This window comes from Lagopus muta, chromosome Z, assembly GCF_023343835.1.
Source record: "Lagopus muta isolate bLagMut1 chromosome Z, bLagMut1 primary, whole genome shotgun sequence".
Taxonomy (NCBI): Eukaryota; Metazoa; Chordata; class Aves; order Galliformes; family Phasianidae; genus Lagopus; species Lagopus muta.
The window spans coordinates 18,024,558-18,041,112 of record NC_064472.1 but is presented as its reverse complement, the minus strand read 5'-3'; the positions used below and the strand labels follow the sequence as shown (position 1 = coordinate 18,041,112).

The window sequence follows — 16,555 nt, the reverse complement described above, 5'->3', positions numbered from 1 at the left end:
CAAGAGCCTCACAGAGCTCGGGCAGTAACAGCTGCGGGGCCTGTTTTCGGCTGAATAGGGCCTTGTGTTTAATTTCATTTTTTAAAAATGCAGTAAGGGAAAGACCAGGCACAGCACAGAAACTTGTTTCAGAAGCTGCAGGGCAAAGGCAGTCAGTGCACACTGGGCTGAAACACAGAGCAGAACCACATAAAAACCATCATCCACTATTGGAAGCCCAGTTCCCCTGAGTATTCTGCACAGAACAATTGCTCCACACTCCCTGTTTCCAAGAACAGATGTTTGTGCTTGGTGTCCCACCAGGCAAACAGAGGCTGCAGAGCTTCAGCTCTGCAGAGGCCTCACCTGCCTCAGGTCTGCTCTACCAACTTTCCCCTGCCTGAGTTCATGCCTTCAATGCAAATGTGTTATAATGCTACTGGAAACACACATCATTTTCATCTGAAGCGAGAGAGGCTTCTGTCAAATTTTTCATAACTCATAAAATATGAGTTGGTACAGATTGGGCTATAGTAAGAGTGTCTCAGGTGTTCCTCTCCTTTCATTCCAATCAGCAAATGATGGGATCCTGCAATCATATTTAAAACCAGAACCTGCTAATTGGTATTGAAATGAAATGTAAAGTCTATTTAAGTCCTAAATAACGATGTCATTGAAATCCCAGTAAAATACAATATATACAATACTACTACACAATAGCATACTACATGCCACTATATCATAATAGTATCATCAGTATCTCAGAAACAGTATGGGAAGATTTGGAGGCTTCCTACATTGTTTTGCTAGTTGGCATGAATTTTACCAGAAGTTTCTTTGTCTCTTTCTTAAAACTCTGGCTCCCAAAGTCATATGATTATGTAAAAATATCAGCTTTCATTTTAAGAACAAACAATGAAACCAAGATTTCTAGCAATCTTTTCTTGTAAAGCTAAGAAATGTGAAACTCTAGATAAAAAGAAAGCGGCAACTAAAAGAAACCATGAAATATAATTTTCTGCCATGCGTAGCTACACTGCTGATTTTTTTTAATATTTTGATTTGCAGCATTAATATTTTAAAAATTACAAACCTGGAATATTTGCTCTATAGAAACAATGCAATTATTTCATTTCCCAGTTTCTTGCGAGCAGAACTACCAGAATATCTCACATGTACTATAAAAGAAAAGCAGAGTTACTCATTTGCCTTCAGCTGGAAGGCACAGCAACATATTTGTATCTCTTGGAAGGTGTGAACTCACGGACATTCCAGGATGTCTAGGAACTAACCCATGTTGCTTCAGGGCATCTCAAAAGGCTATTTAAAATGTACAAACTGAGTTCATTGCATAGCATGTGCAGAAACGGGTATATTTCCTCCATGTTACATGCTGTTTCCTGGAGACAGCTATTAAGGGACAGTAACAATTTCTTTTTTCATGTCACTGACATTAGAAGACAATTTCGACTGCTAAGAAGCAAATGAAAAACACATTCATTTTATATTTTTTGTTTAGTCATATCCTTAAAAAATTCCTTTCTTGGGTAAATATTGTCATTCCATTGAAGGTAAAGCTGCTGCTCATGCATGGCAATAAGGCTCTGTAGAGAGAGCTGTCAAGCTGCAAAATGAGGAGAAAGAGGAATTGCAAAAAGGATACTTTTGAGTAAGAAATAAATATATTCCAGTACTATCACAAGCTTTGAATTTGGAGGATTATAATAATTTTACACTATGGTCAACTGACTTCTGATCCCCAGAATCATTCCTCAGTGCTATTCCATCCTACCTTCCTAGCTATCATGTACTTCCCCACTTACGTTTATGCCAGCCTGTAAGCTGAAGCACCCTTTGTGATTTGTAAGTGGCACTGAAGTGCACAATACTGACATACAAACTTGCCAGCCCAGTAAGACCGTCAGAAAAAAAAACTGCCCTTACATGAAATAACTGACTGTTAAGCAGTAGATTCTTCAAGCACGAACATGCTGTTGACAAGATAACTATTCATGCCAATCAAATTTCTATGAAAATCAATTGCAGAACTCCCACTTAGCTTAGCAGGAATTTGGGGGTGGGGACAAAAGCCACAGGGAAGCATAGAGTCATTCCCAGATGTCTTCTTAGCACACAGTGTATGTTTAACTTTGTAAGTGGAAGCTGGAACATGAGTCATGTGCATGCACCGCACCTTTTGTTTATCTGTAAATGTCCTAATTTTCTATGCTTATAAAAAGGCACTGGAAGGTAAAGCTTTCAATTTCTCTGATAGCAGAATGGGATAAATCCTTCTGCTACTGCAGAAAAAAAAATATGACCTATTTTTCAAAGCACGTAAACAAATAGCTCATCCAGAGAAATCAGTCCTCACAACAACGCACTAGCAGAGGAAAACTGCCAAGTAACTTTAGTCATAGGCATGGAACACAATAAATCATACGCACTTATTATACAAGAATCCAAGTGAAAATAAAATTCTCAGAGAGACTTAGCCAGTATGTCATGCAGGTTTTTGTTTGAGCAAGGAGAGAGCAAGAGGGACAGCAACATACGGTAGCCATGCAAGCATGCCTCTGTGGCTGTCACCTGGTAGCTTTTTCTAACAACCAACAAGGGTGTTGAGAGCATAAATATTTTAGAAACACCGTGTACCCTTCTTGTACCAGAGGCAAGCAGTGCTCTAAGGACAACAAGACAAAGTATTTTGTACAAGAACACTTTCTCTTCCCAAAATTACCACAAAGTCAAGCCAAGCTCAGTTGCCCTGTGTCGGGAAGGAACACTGTCTCAGTGGGTGTCTGAGTCTGAAGCACCAGGGTTAGGGGAAGACAAATGAGCTGCTCTGTTAGCTGGCCGCGTCTCACCAGTGTAACTACAGCGGCGTCAGTAGAGTTGTTGTTAATTTATGTTGGTTTGCCATCAGAAACACACCCTGTGAAGTGCCTGGGCTGCTTCCAGGCAACTCCTGGCAAAGCATCACTGGCAGGAAGAAAGCTGAAGATGGTGTTATGGGTTGTTCCTTTCCAGCATGAGGCCTGGTTGACTCTCTCCCCTGAGAGCAGAGAAACAATAGGGTGTTCCTATCTCTGCACTCGTTCTCTGCTGCCATCACAGACATTGCATCTTTTCAGCTGAAATATAAAATTCCTTAATAGTGACATGGTTCTTTACAATGAGATATGGATGCGTAGCTCTTAATATCTGATTCCAACCAGGCTTTTCCTCACTGTTAAAGCAGCACTCAGTTTATCTTGCACTTATTCTAAGTTGAAATTCTGGACTTGTGTTATGGTAATGATATATTTACATACATATATATACACACAGCCATAGTACTCACAACATAAACACCAGAAAAACTGCATTTCAGTGGCATCAGCCCTATAAGGGAAAAGATTATACTAGAAGAACAGTTCTATTTTACTTGTATGGCTGTAACTGAACAAACAATTGTGACAGCAAAGCCTTGAGTCAAAAATCAAGACTTTTCAAGCCTCAACTAGCAGAATGATGTGGGAAAAGTCTGTGGAGTGGTTTTTGCTTTCAGTAAACACAGAATTTCAAAATCAAAAAATGTGACTTTGAGAGAGAAGGCGTTTTAGCAATGTAATCATTTCAGCTGAAGTTGAAAACTATCCACAGACCAACTACCTGTTCACATTTTGCTATGGGCTGCTCAACAAATCCTTGGAGTGGCTCACATGACTCTATTTCAGTGAAGGAGAAGACATTATTTGCTCTTTTCTTCAGGGGCCCTCTTGGTGCTACAGTCAGCTTCATATTAAAATATGTGTCTGTGAGAGATAAGAGGAAGGATGAAAGCACTGGGAGATGAGCCAGCATTCTACTACACACAATTCAGAGAGCACCAGCGATGAACAGGGATGGCTTCCAGGAGGAAAATGGAAATACTGATGAAAATTTTATTTAACCTATAGTCATTTATAGTGTTTCTTTATGAAAATAAGTTACCTCCCAGAGTAGGAATTAAAATAGTATTTGCTTACTGCTACAGACAGGGAGAAATTATAGTTGTTGTCAAAGTCAAGTTGTTAAAGGTCAGAGAAGAAAGACATCAAAAAGAAAGCTTTGTATTCACAGATGCAGAGGGAAGGTGGAAGAAGGTGGAAGCCCTAAAGTGAAATGCTAATGTTAAGAAGCAAGATTGAGGACTGCTGGTAAGGAATTTTTATCCAGTAAAAATGTATAAAAATATAGAAATATTTTAAAATTCACACTAAATGCAAAGGCAAACTAATACAACCTAACCACATAATTTCAAGAGACATTCACTTGGAAGAAAAACACTTTGTGAGGATTTCCTGAAAATAATTAAGCAGCCCATAACTTGTTTCTCTCTGCCTCCCATCTGTACGTTACAAGTAGCCACAAGCCAGTTTTGCAGGTTCCCTCACATTACAGTTCTCTCTTTGATACTGTATCACCTACTTCACCAGAGTTCTGACAAGGGGAAAAAAATAACCATCTATACAGTGCATTTAACATTAAAAACACCGTACTATTTACGACTGAAGATGTGGAGAAGAAAATGTAATGTTCTGACAGGATACTAGCTAAGTGCCTATAGAATACCCTACTAAAATTCTAGCTTTTCATATCAGTTGGGTGGATGCAAGCACTGAGTTAGAAGAAGAAAGGCTGCAGCAACAGTGATGATAAATTGAGCTGACACAAGTGGAAAAAATGTCAAAGCAAGAAAAGCATCCTGAATATTCACCATTCTCCTCATGGTATTTCATACAGTGGATATTTCTTGAAGAACTATTATCTTACATTGAAAGCACTACCAGAATCTGGACTTTATATTATCCAACCTAAAGAGAAATGAATTGTAATCAAGTGAAAGTGATCGCTAATGAACCTTACGTTAGTGATTTCTTTGTCACTGTCTGAGATAAAAGCTCGCATAAAGCACAATGGGAATTCACCTTGCAAAGGCAAGCATTAGTGCATTTCTCCTTTCAAATGAAGTTTATCAAGACGAATGACCTAAGAAATAGGTTGTTGAGGGGAATGAACAACAGCTGGCAACTGATAAAGATGTGAGTAAGAACTAAACTGGGGAGAGCCTTGGAGAATGATATAAAGACATAAAACCAAAAATAATAATGTGAGAAAACACTGCTGAATAGAATTTGAATGGAAAAAAGCGGAGAAAGAAATTCAGGGATATATAGAAAGATTGCAAAACCATATAATTTTCCTATGGTAAATTTACCACTGAACACCCTAGTCTAACAATAATACTGTGGGTTTGTGCTAAATTTAAACAGGAAGACTACATTTTTTGTGATCTCAGCTTGAAGCTATCGGTCTAAGAATAAGGGCAGTGTAAGCATTTCAATACAATTTGTGTGCAACTTTAAAAAACCACGATAAATGTAATGATAAGAAGGCATTCCTAAAAAAAGAGAGCTGAAAAGCCACAGTTTTTGCAAAAGGAAAAGACAAGTTTTTGCAGAAAATATTAGAAAGCACCCTTGAATGATTTAAAAAAAAAAAAAAAAAAAAGGAAAAAGAAAAAAAAATTGAATTTTATGATGCCTGTTCTGAACATAGTGCCTAATTTATTACGGTGGTCTACAACATCAGAAGTGGATGTTGGTGTTATGGCAATAGAGGCTGAATCTTCCCATCCATGTTCTGTTACACTTTGTTTTTACATGACAGATGGAAGCAGAGGAGCAGTCTGACAGAATGGCATCTAACATGGAAGTGCACATGAAGCAAAGGTGTGTAATTGAATTCCCCCATATGGAAAAAATGGCAGTAGCCAGCAGTGATGATAGCAATATGAAAGACAGACTGCATTCTGGGTGGCTATGCACAAATGTCCCACCACAAAATGCAGAGCATCTTGATCAGCTCATCCACGTGAATCAGGCAATTATGACCTTGGAACTGTGTAAAGAGCTGAATATCAGCTACAGTGCATTGGAAATTATGGTGGCAATGCTGGAATACCACAAAGCTTGGGCTAGTTGGTACCCATGGATGTTCACACAGAAATAGAAAGGACACCTTATGCAAGTTTGTCAGGACCTGTTGAACAAATGCAGGGCTCAAAGTGGCAATTTTCTAGATTATATCACTACTGGCGATGAGATGTGGGGTTATCACTAGGAGCCAGAGTCAAAACAGCAGTGCAAGGAATGGCAACATGTGAATTCTCTTTTGAAGAAAAAGTTCAAGATGCAAACTTCAGAGGGTGAATTAATGTGCTCTGTCTTTTGGGATAGGAAAAGACTAATCCTTTTGGATTCCCTGGAATCTGGACAAACCATTGCCTCTGACTGCTACATCATGATGTTGACTAAGCTGAAAGCTTGAACTTCCAGAGTCAGGCCAGAGAAGAAGACCTTTGTCTTGCAAGATAATAATGCCAAGCAACGTGCCAGCATGAAGACTGTGGATCATATTTTCAGTCTTGGCTGGATTGTGCTACCACACATATCATATAGTCTATATTTGGCACCTTCTGACTTTCATCTCTTCAGCTTACTGTGTGTGCAGCACTGTACAGCAGTGATGCCACCATAGCACCTGTGAAACAGTGGGTCATCTCTCCTGGTGCAGATCTTTACAACTGCAGAATTCAAGCTCTTGTTCATCTTAAGCATAAATGCGTAGCTAGTGGTGGTGACTATGTTGAAAAAGTGTGTTTTGAAGCTTAGAACTGTTCTATCAAGAAGTGTTATTGTGCTCTTTGTATCTGTTGTAGTTTCTATGGAAATATACAGGAGGTATTACTTCTAGAGCTACTTACGTAAAACAGCACAAAGGGCTATTAGCCATCTTCAAAGCTATTATTGTTTTTCTCAGATAAATAGCTTTTCTCAGATAAACAGCTGTTAGATAGAGTATGTTTGAATGTCAGTGAATCAAAGTAACACCTTGATAGGGTATCCCAGTTGAGAAAATGTGAAGGGATAACATAATCAAAGTCCTCTTGGAAACTTATGTTACACGTTATATAGTTCATATCAGTCTCATCCAGGACAGATCAAATACTCTTTGGTGGGGGACAGCTCATTGATAATCCAACAAAATCTTCACAGAACCCCAGAATGGTTACTGTTGGAAGGACTTGCAGAGATCATCTGGTCCAACTCCTGCACAAGCAGGGCCACCCAGAGCAGGCTTCCCAAGATGACGTAAAAGTGGATTTTGTAGATCTTTACAACTTATCTGGGAAACCTATGCCAGTGTTCAGTTGCCCATACAGTACAGATCTTCTTCCTGATGTTCAAACAAGAATTTCTTGTGTTCCAGTCTGTGGTCATTGCCTCTTGTCCTGGAACTAAGCACAACTGAGAAGAGCCCCAGTTTCATCTTCTTGGCACCCTTCCTTCAGGTATTTATAGACACTGATAAGATTACTCTCTGATCCTCCTATTCTCCAGGCTGAAGAGTCCCTGTTCTGTCAGCCTTTTCTCACAGGAACAGTACTCCACAACATTGGTGGTCCTCTGCTGCATTCTTTCCATATGTCCTTGTCTGTCTTGTACTGGGGGACCCAGAACTGGACACAGTACACTAAGAATGGTTTCACCAGTGCTGAGTAGAGAGGATCACCTCTCTTGTCATGTTGATACTGTGCCACGTGCAGCTAAGAACACCATTAGCCTTTTTAGTAGGAAAAGCACATTGCTTGCTCATACTCAACCTCATGTTATCAGTACTTCTGGCTCCTTTTCCACAATGACTTCTGATAAGACTGTTTTTATTTAGTAAGGTAATGAAATATAAAACCTGTATATAACCCAAAGGTAAAAACAAATAGGCACCAAGCACAGTGGACTTGCTTGGTAGAATGCAAAATTAAAAATGTTTCTGATAAATTTTAGGAATGAACAGAAACTAGTAAAATAGTACTCCACACAGATTTCTGAAAAGCAAAAGATACGAAAAATGAAGAGTAACAAAGTGGATAACAAATTGAGTAGGGTTTAAATTACGGTGTTGATAGAAAAAAAGAATCATAATTCTTGGACATACTAACGGAAGTGTAATACATGTGGGGTACAGGAAGTGGCAATTTCCTTTTTTCATGGCAGAATGAAAGTCATGGTGGAATAATTATGTAATTTGGAGTGCTGTTGTTGAAGAAGGCTGTAGATAAATTGGAAAGAGGCCAAAAGCAAGCACCAAGTATGTAAGTGGTATGAAAAACCTGACCCATGAAGAGAGGTTGAAATGGTTTGTTTAGTCTAGAAAATGGAAGATCGGTTGGAGAAAAAATAGTGTGTGAATAGATAAAACAACAGTAAAAAGAGTGGAAAAAATTTGTATTCAAATGTTGAATTGTACAAGACTATTAAGAGACTGAACCTGATGTGCTGAATGTAAAATTTGAATTTATGTAAGTATACAGTAGACTAATAAATTCAGCTAGCCCTGAACATGACTAGAGAATTCTCTGATGCAAGTGCCAAATAAATGTATCCAAGAATTATTTTAGTATGGAAAAAAACTGATAGTTAGCATAGCAACTGGAGAATAAAGACAGTTATTATGAAGGAGATGCAGGTGTTATTGGACATAAAGACCAATACTCCTTTTTCATTAACTATTCAGACAACTAAGAATTAATACTAAGAATAATTTTAAGATGGTTAATAATATTATAAAGTGCCTGATGATAGAAAATAAACTTGGATAGCATGACCATAAGTACTCTACATTGAATAGGTGAGTAAGCAAAGTGTATACAAAGCAAAACTCCTGATTTCAAAGGGACACATTTTGATAAACTAAGAAAATTCTCAGCTGGACAGAGAAGCTCTGGGGCTTACAGATTCCACGACCCTGAAATTTTTCTTCAAATGCTGAGAACTTTATCAGGAATCTGCATCATATCAGAGGAGAAAAGAAAATAGAGTTTTCATGCATTAGAGGCTTCAGATATAACTGGATGACTGACTATATTTCAACAATGTATTTGGAGCAAGCAGACATTTTTGAAAATAAGGGGAAAAGGTACTGAGAAGCAAAGATATATCTTCAAGATCAGGAAGTACAGAGTAATTAATAATTAATGTTGAAGCAAGGCTGGAAAAAAATATTGGCATGGATAATCCTTGAAATCTGTCTTGCTTAATACTGTTTTGATAACTTGGCATAAAATACAGAGCCTTTCTAGTGAAATCTGACAATAAGAAAAGAATGGAAGACATTTACAGGAGAGAATGGAGATATCATACAAGGAAAGCCACATCATTTTGAAATCTTAAATAATGCACATAGGATAAAATTGAATACATAGACCATTCAAGTCTTGTACTTTGGTAATAATAACAAAACTTCCTAATAGAAAGTGGAAAATCTACATTTGGAATTGTCTGTGGAAAATAAGAAAGTAGACATACGAAACAATTAGGAACTTCTAATGGGGCACAGCTGTGAATAAAGCAAATGTTGTTCTGTGTCATATCAAAAGCGATACTTCTAACAGATAAAGGGAAGAGCTCGAGCTGGTACAAAGACATGAGAACAATTCTATGTATGACTAGGTACAATTTTAATTATCACTCCCCAAGGAAACACAATTAAAACATAAAAGGACAAAGTTAGTAGAGAGAAATAGAACATTTTACAAGCAAAATTAGAAAGGCTTTGGTTTATTAGAGTAGCAAGACAATAGCTGAGAAGGGATATAATGGTTGATTGTAAATACATCTGAGGAATAAATAATAATTAGAGGAAATAAGTATTTAATCTAAATAATAATACTGGCACAAAAACAAAGAGACATAAATCAACCAGGAGTGTGAAGAGAAATCAGAGATACTAATCATTAAAGCAAAGAAATATTTAAACTGCCTTGCATTGAGAAGAATGGGAACAAAAAACTAATTGCTTTTAATGTACACAGTATGCTTAGGAAGGGGTGTTGGTACCAATTTTATGATCTAAGAAGAATTTTCCATATTAATTTTTCCGTATTGTTATTTTAAAAAATCAGGATCTTTTAAATCTATTTCCACAGAGATAGGACGTGAAATGTTCGGTTTTATTTGGGTGTCAGGGAACAGCGTAAACTTTCTATTATGATATTAAAGCACTGGAGCAAATTTGCAAAGAAATTTTTCAAGAACCACTTTAGCAAATATTTGGTATGGCTTGTCTGGGTACACTTGGACAGGCTTACAGGAGTAAGCCTTTTGAGGTCCCTTCCAATCCTGAATTTCTATGAAATATGTCAGCTCATATTGTTCCACACTTTGTCTTAGCAAAACAGCTAAAACCCCAAGCTATTTCAAAGAAACTCGATGAGTAATTTACACCCTGTAACTTTTGGACATATTTGCAGTGATACACTATTTATTATTTTTGCAGCTAGGAAATTAATAAAGCAAAATCCTGTTCTCAGCAGGAGATTAGAAGCTTTTGGTTTTCATATTCAAACAGGCTAGTATACATAAAACAAAATACTATCATTTTATTAACTTTCCTCTAGCAGAGAAAATGCAGTTTGATATAAGCTCCACTGTAAAATGCTTTTCTCCTCTGAATTTCCTCCCAGACTGGCAACAGGATTCTGTGTTCCATCATCTTGGACCACTACCAAGGACCATCAATAATAAACTACGATGACGAGAACGGCAAAACTTGTATGCACATTGCTGCTGCTGCAGGCTACAGTGATATTATCAGCCAGCTGGCTAAAGTCCCGGAGTGCAACCTGCAGGCCCTTGATGTAGATGACAGGTAACCATGGAAACCCTGAAACTGAAATTGCTGCTTCCTTTCTATTAACCTGAGACTAGGTCTGTTTATTCTATAATCATGTTTCCTGTTTCACAGGCCATGGCCTAGTTAATGAACTGCACTTACAGAGATGGTGTGTTTGCTCAGAAGCCCCACAAAGCAGTCCGAATCACATCTATCAAATTGAATATAATAACTGGCTACTATGAATGTTTTTTAACTTTGTGGTTCTGGTAGGAAATGATAAGATTATGTATGAAAGGACCTTGTCACCACTTGACTTCTTTTCAGTCAAAATGGACATTCTTCTCAAAACAATGGAACAGGATCCTGCTGCTTGGAGCTGTGATCTGCTGCTATTTGCATTCGAGAAATGTCAACATTTCCTTGTTACAGTTCAGATGCTAACAGAGTATTCTTAAAAGATACCATTAGGAATCCCTTCCATTCTCACTCAATCCTTACCATGATTAAATCCTTGTATCATTAATCCTTGTATCAAACCATGCTGGCCTTCCCCAGAATTTCGCTTCCAATTTCATTAAAGCAAACAGACTCAATTGACCACTCTGAGTTGACTATCCTGCTCTGTGGAGCATAAGCCAAAGTTTTCTTGGCTTAGGTCTTCAGGTACTTAAAATAATGGCATTCTTTATGGAAAAGTCCAATGAAATGGAACAAAAATAAAGTCAACAGTTCTGTAGACATTTCTAAACATCAGAAAAATGTAAGAGAGAAGGTTCTGTTTCTATGAAAAGAGGAAGGGAGGAGCTTATATACACCTAAGAGTTTTAGTTTAAAAAAAAACCAAACCTCCTATCATGCATTCTTAGCTACTTCCATAGAAGGTATCACACTTGGAGAGGGGGAAAGATAAGCTGTTAACAATAAATACATAGTATATTTCCATTCTATTATGTTTCCTACTCCATTCAACTGGAATGACTGGGACTGCAACAGGCATAGAAAAGTCATCTTTATTCTTTCACCTAGTAGTTTCCTTGTGGAGCTTTCTGTGCTTTTAGAAATTTTACAAGTGTCTAATACTACAATTCTGAAACTGGACAGAAGTTTCCAATGGTGTGCAATCCTTTGCCAACAAGAAAATCAGCTTGACTCTCCCACCAAATTCAAGACAACTATATTTGGTTCAGTCTGTGCCCAACAAAGAGCACAGAAATTATCAAAAGGGAAATTACAGGCTGGTAGATGTCCAGCTTTTCTCATTGTTCTAGGGAGGTTTTTTCTGCTATTACCTTCCTGAAGAGTCATAAGCCAGCCACTCTTAACTGTGTTCATTGTTAAGAGTGAGAAGGGCTTGTCCCTATGCAGTACACAGCACAAAGAGTTCTTTCAAATTCTGCTCTGAGAACTTCAGGTGCTCCTTCTATTCTACAACCCCAGAAATGAAACTGATGCTACTTCATACCACATACAGGCATCTGCCAGCCTCATATTTACTGCCAGCCTCACATCTATCTTTACTACAGCTAAGTAAATGCATGTAGACAGATGCTGGTCTCTGGTTTTACTCCTTTTACTGGGAGCTACATCAGTGGAGGATAAATTAGTGTGAACTGCTTAAAATGGTTGTTGTGCATCCAGATGAGTAGTATAAAAACATGCCTCATCGTGTCATAGCTTCAATAGTGTATTTATTAATCTGTTTTAATGATATTCACTTTTCCCTAGGACACCTTTGCACTGGGCTGCAGCAGCAGGGAAGGCTGACTGTGTGAAGACACTTCTAGAGCTAGGGATAGACAGCAGCCCTCGAGACATCAATGAAAACACTCCTCTGACATATGCAATGTACTGTGGTCACACTGCATGCATTAAGCTGCTGTCTCAGGAAAACAGGTAAAGCAGAAGCTCACATCTTCCTCACATGTTATTACTGACTAGAAAAGAAATTAATAGTGTTTATTAGTATTATAAGTATTATATAAGCATTAGAAGTATTAGTGATTATAAGTATTATTTCTGTATGCTACCGAAGGGTTTGAGCCCTATGTGATGGTTCAATTCACAAGCAATACACAACCCAAATTTTCCACCAAAATAGCAACACTAAAATTAGTCATCTTCTGAAGATTCATCTCTGCGGTTACAGTGCTAGTATGCCAGTCAGCAGAGGGTTCTGAACCAAGAAAATGTGGGCATAGATGTTTCTCGGTCACCTTTGTGCATGAAATCTATATAGTTTCAAAGTTTAGATGCACGCTTTCCACATTTTTGAGATCTATATACATTAGCTGTGTATTCATATAATCAGATAAAGGGATTGAACAAAAAGCAGCTTTGCCAGGCAGACAGTGAAATAAATTTCATGTTTTCATCCTCAGAATAAGAGCTTCCAAGTAATTTCCTGCCTTCCTTAGTTGCCTACTTCAATTATCTCTTCTTACCCAGTTTCCTTTTTTTTTTTTTTTTTTTTTTGCTATTAAAAAGTATAATTCTTCTGCCATTGTTTATGTTTTCCTCTCTCTCTTCATATTTCTCTGATTTCAACTGCTGCCATTTAATTCATTTCAGTTTTTCAATGTTGGCAAATGAGCACAAACTTACAAAGACACTTCTTGTCACATTCCTTTGTGCTTGCCCCTCCTTTCGAGTCAGCTGTCAGTATTATTTCCCGTGTTACGGAATGGTGAGACACGGGTAATGCTACACCTCTGCCTCCTCCTCCTGCTGTGCTAAGCTCTGCTTCTCTGAGTAGGCCTGCAAAGTTCATTTGTCAAAATCTCATCTAAAAATCACTACAGCAACACCACTGTAGGTGATTATCTTGACAGGTCTGGAATTGTGCTTGCCTGTTCAGTACATGGGTTAGCAACTTCAAAAAATAATAATGATAATAAAAGCAAGGCAAGGCAAGAACTGAAAATAAAGGAAAAGAAAAGAATGTGAAGTAGTGTCTTTTTCACAGTGTTAGCAGTGACTGTGCCGCTGGAAATCATATTTTCTGAATATGACATAATACACTGACCACTTGGTCTTAAAGATTCCAGGGTGTTCTTCTAATTATTGGATCTTGCTTCACTATTAAGAATAATAAGTTTGCAGCTGGTAGATGCTGAAGCCAGAAAAGTTTGTTCTTGTTCCTGACAGCTATGCTGAGCTTGCTTTAACATAAGGGTAAGGCAACAAACCCCATCAGAGTGAAGTAATGTACTATCATAATCAGTCTTTGTTAACTATGAATTTGTAATCTTCATTTTCTGCCTCCTTGAACCACCCCTAGAAATGTATCTGAACAGGATGTACCCCATCTCATAGGCTAACAAAGACAGTATTTGATTAATTATTTGATGAGTAATGGCATCACATTTTGATTTGTACTTTCAGTAGATTGGAGTTAGTTCATCAGTTTCCCTCTCAGAACAATAAAATCCTAAAGAAAGAAGGAAGATTCAGTATGCTGAACCACATCTTCTGCAAAAAGAAAAAAGAAATCCAGAAAACCATTCAGAAAGACAAAAGCAGAGACCAATATGCTACAGAGGAGACCTCCGAAGTAGACGACATCATCACCACTTTTGATTGCATTGTGGATACAAGCTGCAAAGACATTCCAGATGAGTGTGTGACCACTACTGACTTTAAAAGAAGGACCACAGACACAAAGTACCTTATACCAGAAAAGAAGCCAGCAGAATGTCATGGACTTCTGCCCATCAGAACCCAGAGCCTCCCCCCAATCACTGCCAGCAATTCCTTCCTAACTGCTGCCCAGAGCACAACATCAAGCATGTCCTCCAAGACCAGCACTCACCATTTTGCACACAAGTCTCAAAAGAGTAGGAGTGAACATGACTTGCTGGATCACAGAAGCAGCTGCCAGTCTTTGCTGGATAAGCCTTGGAATACAAAATCTAACCAAATACTCTCCTATAAAGCCTGTACTAGAACTCCATCAGACAAAGAGATAAATGGCTTAAACTCTGATACATCCCACCATGTGCATTTGTGCTCTCCCCACCTTCCCTCACTTCCTAGTTCTCCATCAGGTAATTTCCTTCTTCTATCTCTCTGTTATCGTATAATTCCTACTGATATGGAAAGATGAGATAGAAAAAAATAGATAAGTCACTCTTGTGACAATTCTACTTAATATATTTTTCAGTTTCTTCTCCTCGTACATGCAGGAAATGGATTCAGTGGTCCTTCGGGGTTCCTTCCAACTTGGGATAGTCCATGATTTTAAGCAGTCATAACTGCAGATAACGTATGTATAGAATATCAGCTGACAGCTAAAAGCAACAAGCTTAGGTATAGGAAATCAGAGATCTGAATAGATATCAGAGTTCTAGTTATGAGAATCAGAGATCTGATTATGCCTAACAGCAAAAATACAAGTCGTTAAGAAACATGTAAGGTACCTGAGCAAGCTAAGTGCCTGCAGATCACATACATGTTTCATGAATTGCAAGTTAATACGTGCTGGCCCACACATTGTTTTGTGTCTGTATTTAACCCTGGAACTGGATATGCAAGGGAGCTGTGCTGTATTCGAATCTCTAATTGTGCCAGGAGCTGCTTCTCAATGCAAACAGGTAAGCCCAGGTGTGCCACGCTGGGCGACTTTGCAGTGTATCCATTTCCTCCTACAAGCATGTGCTAACTCCTGGGCACAGTGTCACCCCTTTCCATTCCCCAGCCCTGAGAACTCATTGGTTCAATCTGCTATGCTTAGGTTTCCTTATGGATGAATTCAGGTTGCTAAATTTACAGGGAGAGTAAATGCTTTTTATACTGTGGTTTGGAAATGATAATGTAGCAAAATTGAAGCAGAGTATCAGAATTCTGAAGGAAGCTTGAAACTGCGGTTTGGGATTTAGTACTTTGACTCATATCTATGTTTGAATGAATCTTGCTGTATGGCCTATATGCACTGGAGTCCACTTCAACATATCAGTTTCTTGAACTTCATTTCCTTTGAGACTAGTCACACGCCAAAATTAAACACATCTAGCATGCCTTCCAACCACTGTAATATCCAGCTGAAAATGAAGCAAATAAGAGCAGCTGCCAAACTTACCAGTACATCATTACAAGGAGTAAACATTACACAACAAATCAATCTAACCTCCTCTTAGCAAACATGCTGAGAACAGAACTGAAACCCATTCTGAGAGGAGCCCACGGTTAAGTCAGGTAACCATCAAGCTCTGCGTGGCACGGCAAACTAACTTGTAAGTGAAGAGATTGGTAGAATTGCAAATCTGGATTCAATTTTCTAATAGTAAGAGAAGATAAGGCAATTTCAGAACTTCAGGTGATTTTACATTGTGCAAATCAAGGCTGGAAATAGTTTTCCAGCATAAAAAGGAGCTATTCAAAAAGTTCCACTTCCTGAACATCAGGCCAAGTTCCTGAAAACTAAACAGACCTGGTTAATAGGCATAACTACTTTTTTACTGTACATTCTTCAGCTGTTCATTCAGCCATACAAACCCCAACCTCCACATGTCTGTCAAGGAATGTTCCAGCATAATTCATCCTACGCTGAGGTCCGCAAGCTTCAGCTCACATGTAGAAGACAAGAAAACCTGCAGGGCTACCTTACAACCTGAATATAATGAAACATTTGTGTGTTCAGCAGGAGGAGGAATGAGCTTAAGGTGGATAAACTAAACCTGAGGATGATTATGGGGAATATTTCTTGATGAAATCAGTTAGACTATGAATACATTTTATGGGGAAATACCTACCATGGTATTTAATACACAATTATAGATTTTTCTTATGACTGTAGAATATCATATGATTAAATCCTTGCTTGTAGTGGACAGAAGGAAAGATGATTTTCTATGAACATGCTATGACAAAAAAAACACAG

At 38.2% G+C, this 16,555-nt stretch overlaps 1 protein-coding gene across 1 annotated transcript in view; it reads left to right on the top strand.

Annotated features, from left to right (window-relative positions):
* The window catches only part of ANKRD55 (ankyrin repeat domain 55), a 51,086-nt gene that overhangs the window by 21,199 nt on the left and 13,332 nt on the right, over window positions 1–16,555 (top strand). The window contains exons 7-9 of the mRNA XM_048931272.1: window positions 10,529–10,713; window positions 12,406–12,573; window positions 14,065–14,723. Of these exons, the coding sequence (XP_048787229.1) occupies window positions 10,529–10,713; window positions 12,406–12,573; window positions 14,065–14,723 (1,012 nt within the window). The remainder of the gene's footprint in view (window positions 1–10,528; window positions 10,714–12,405; window positions 12,574–14,064; window positions 14,724–16,555) is intronic.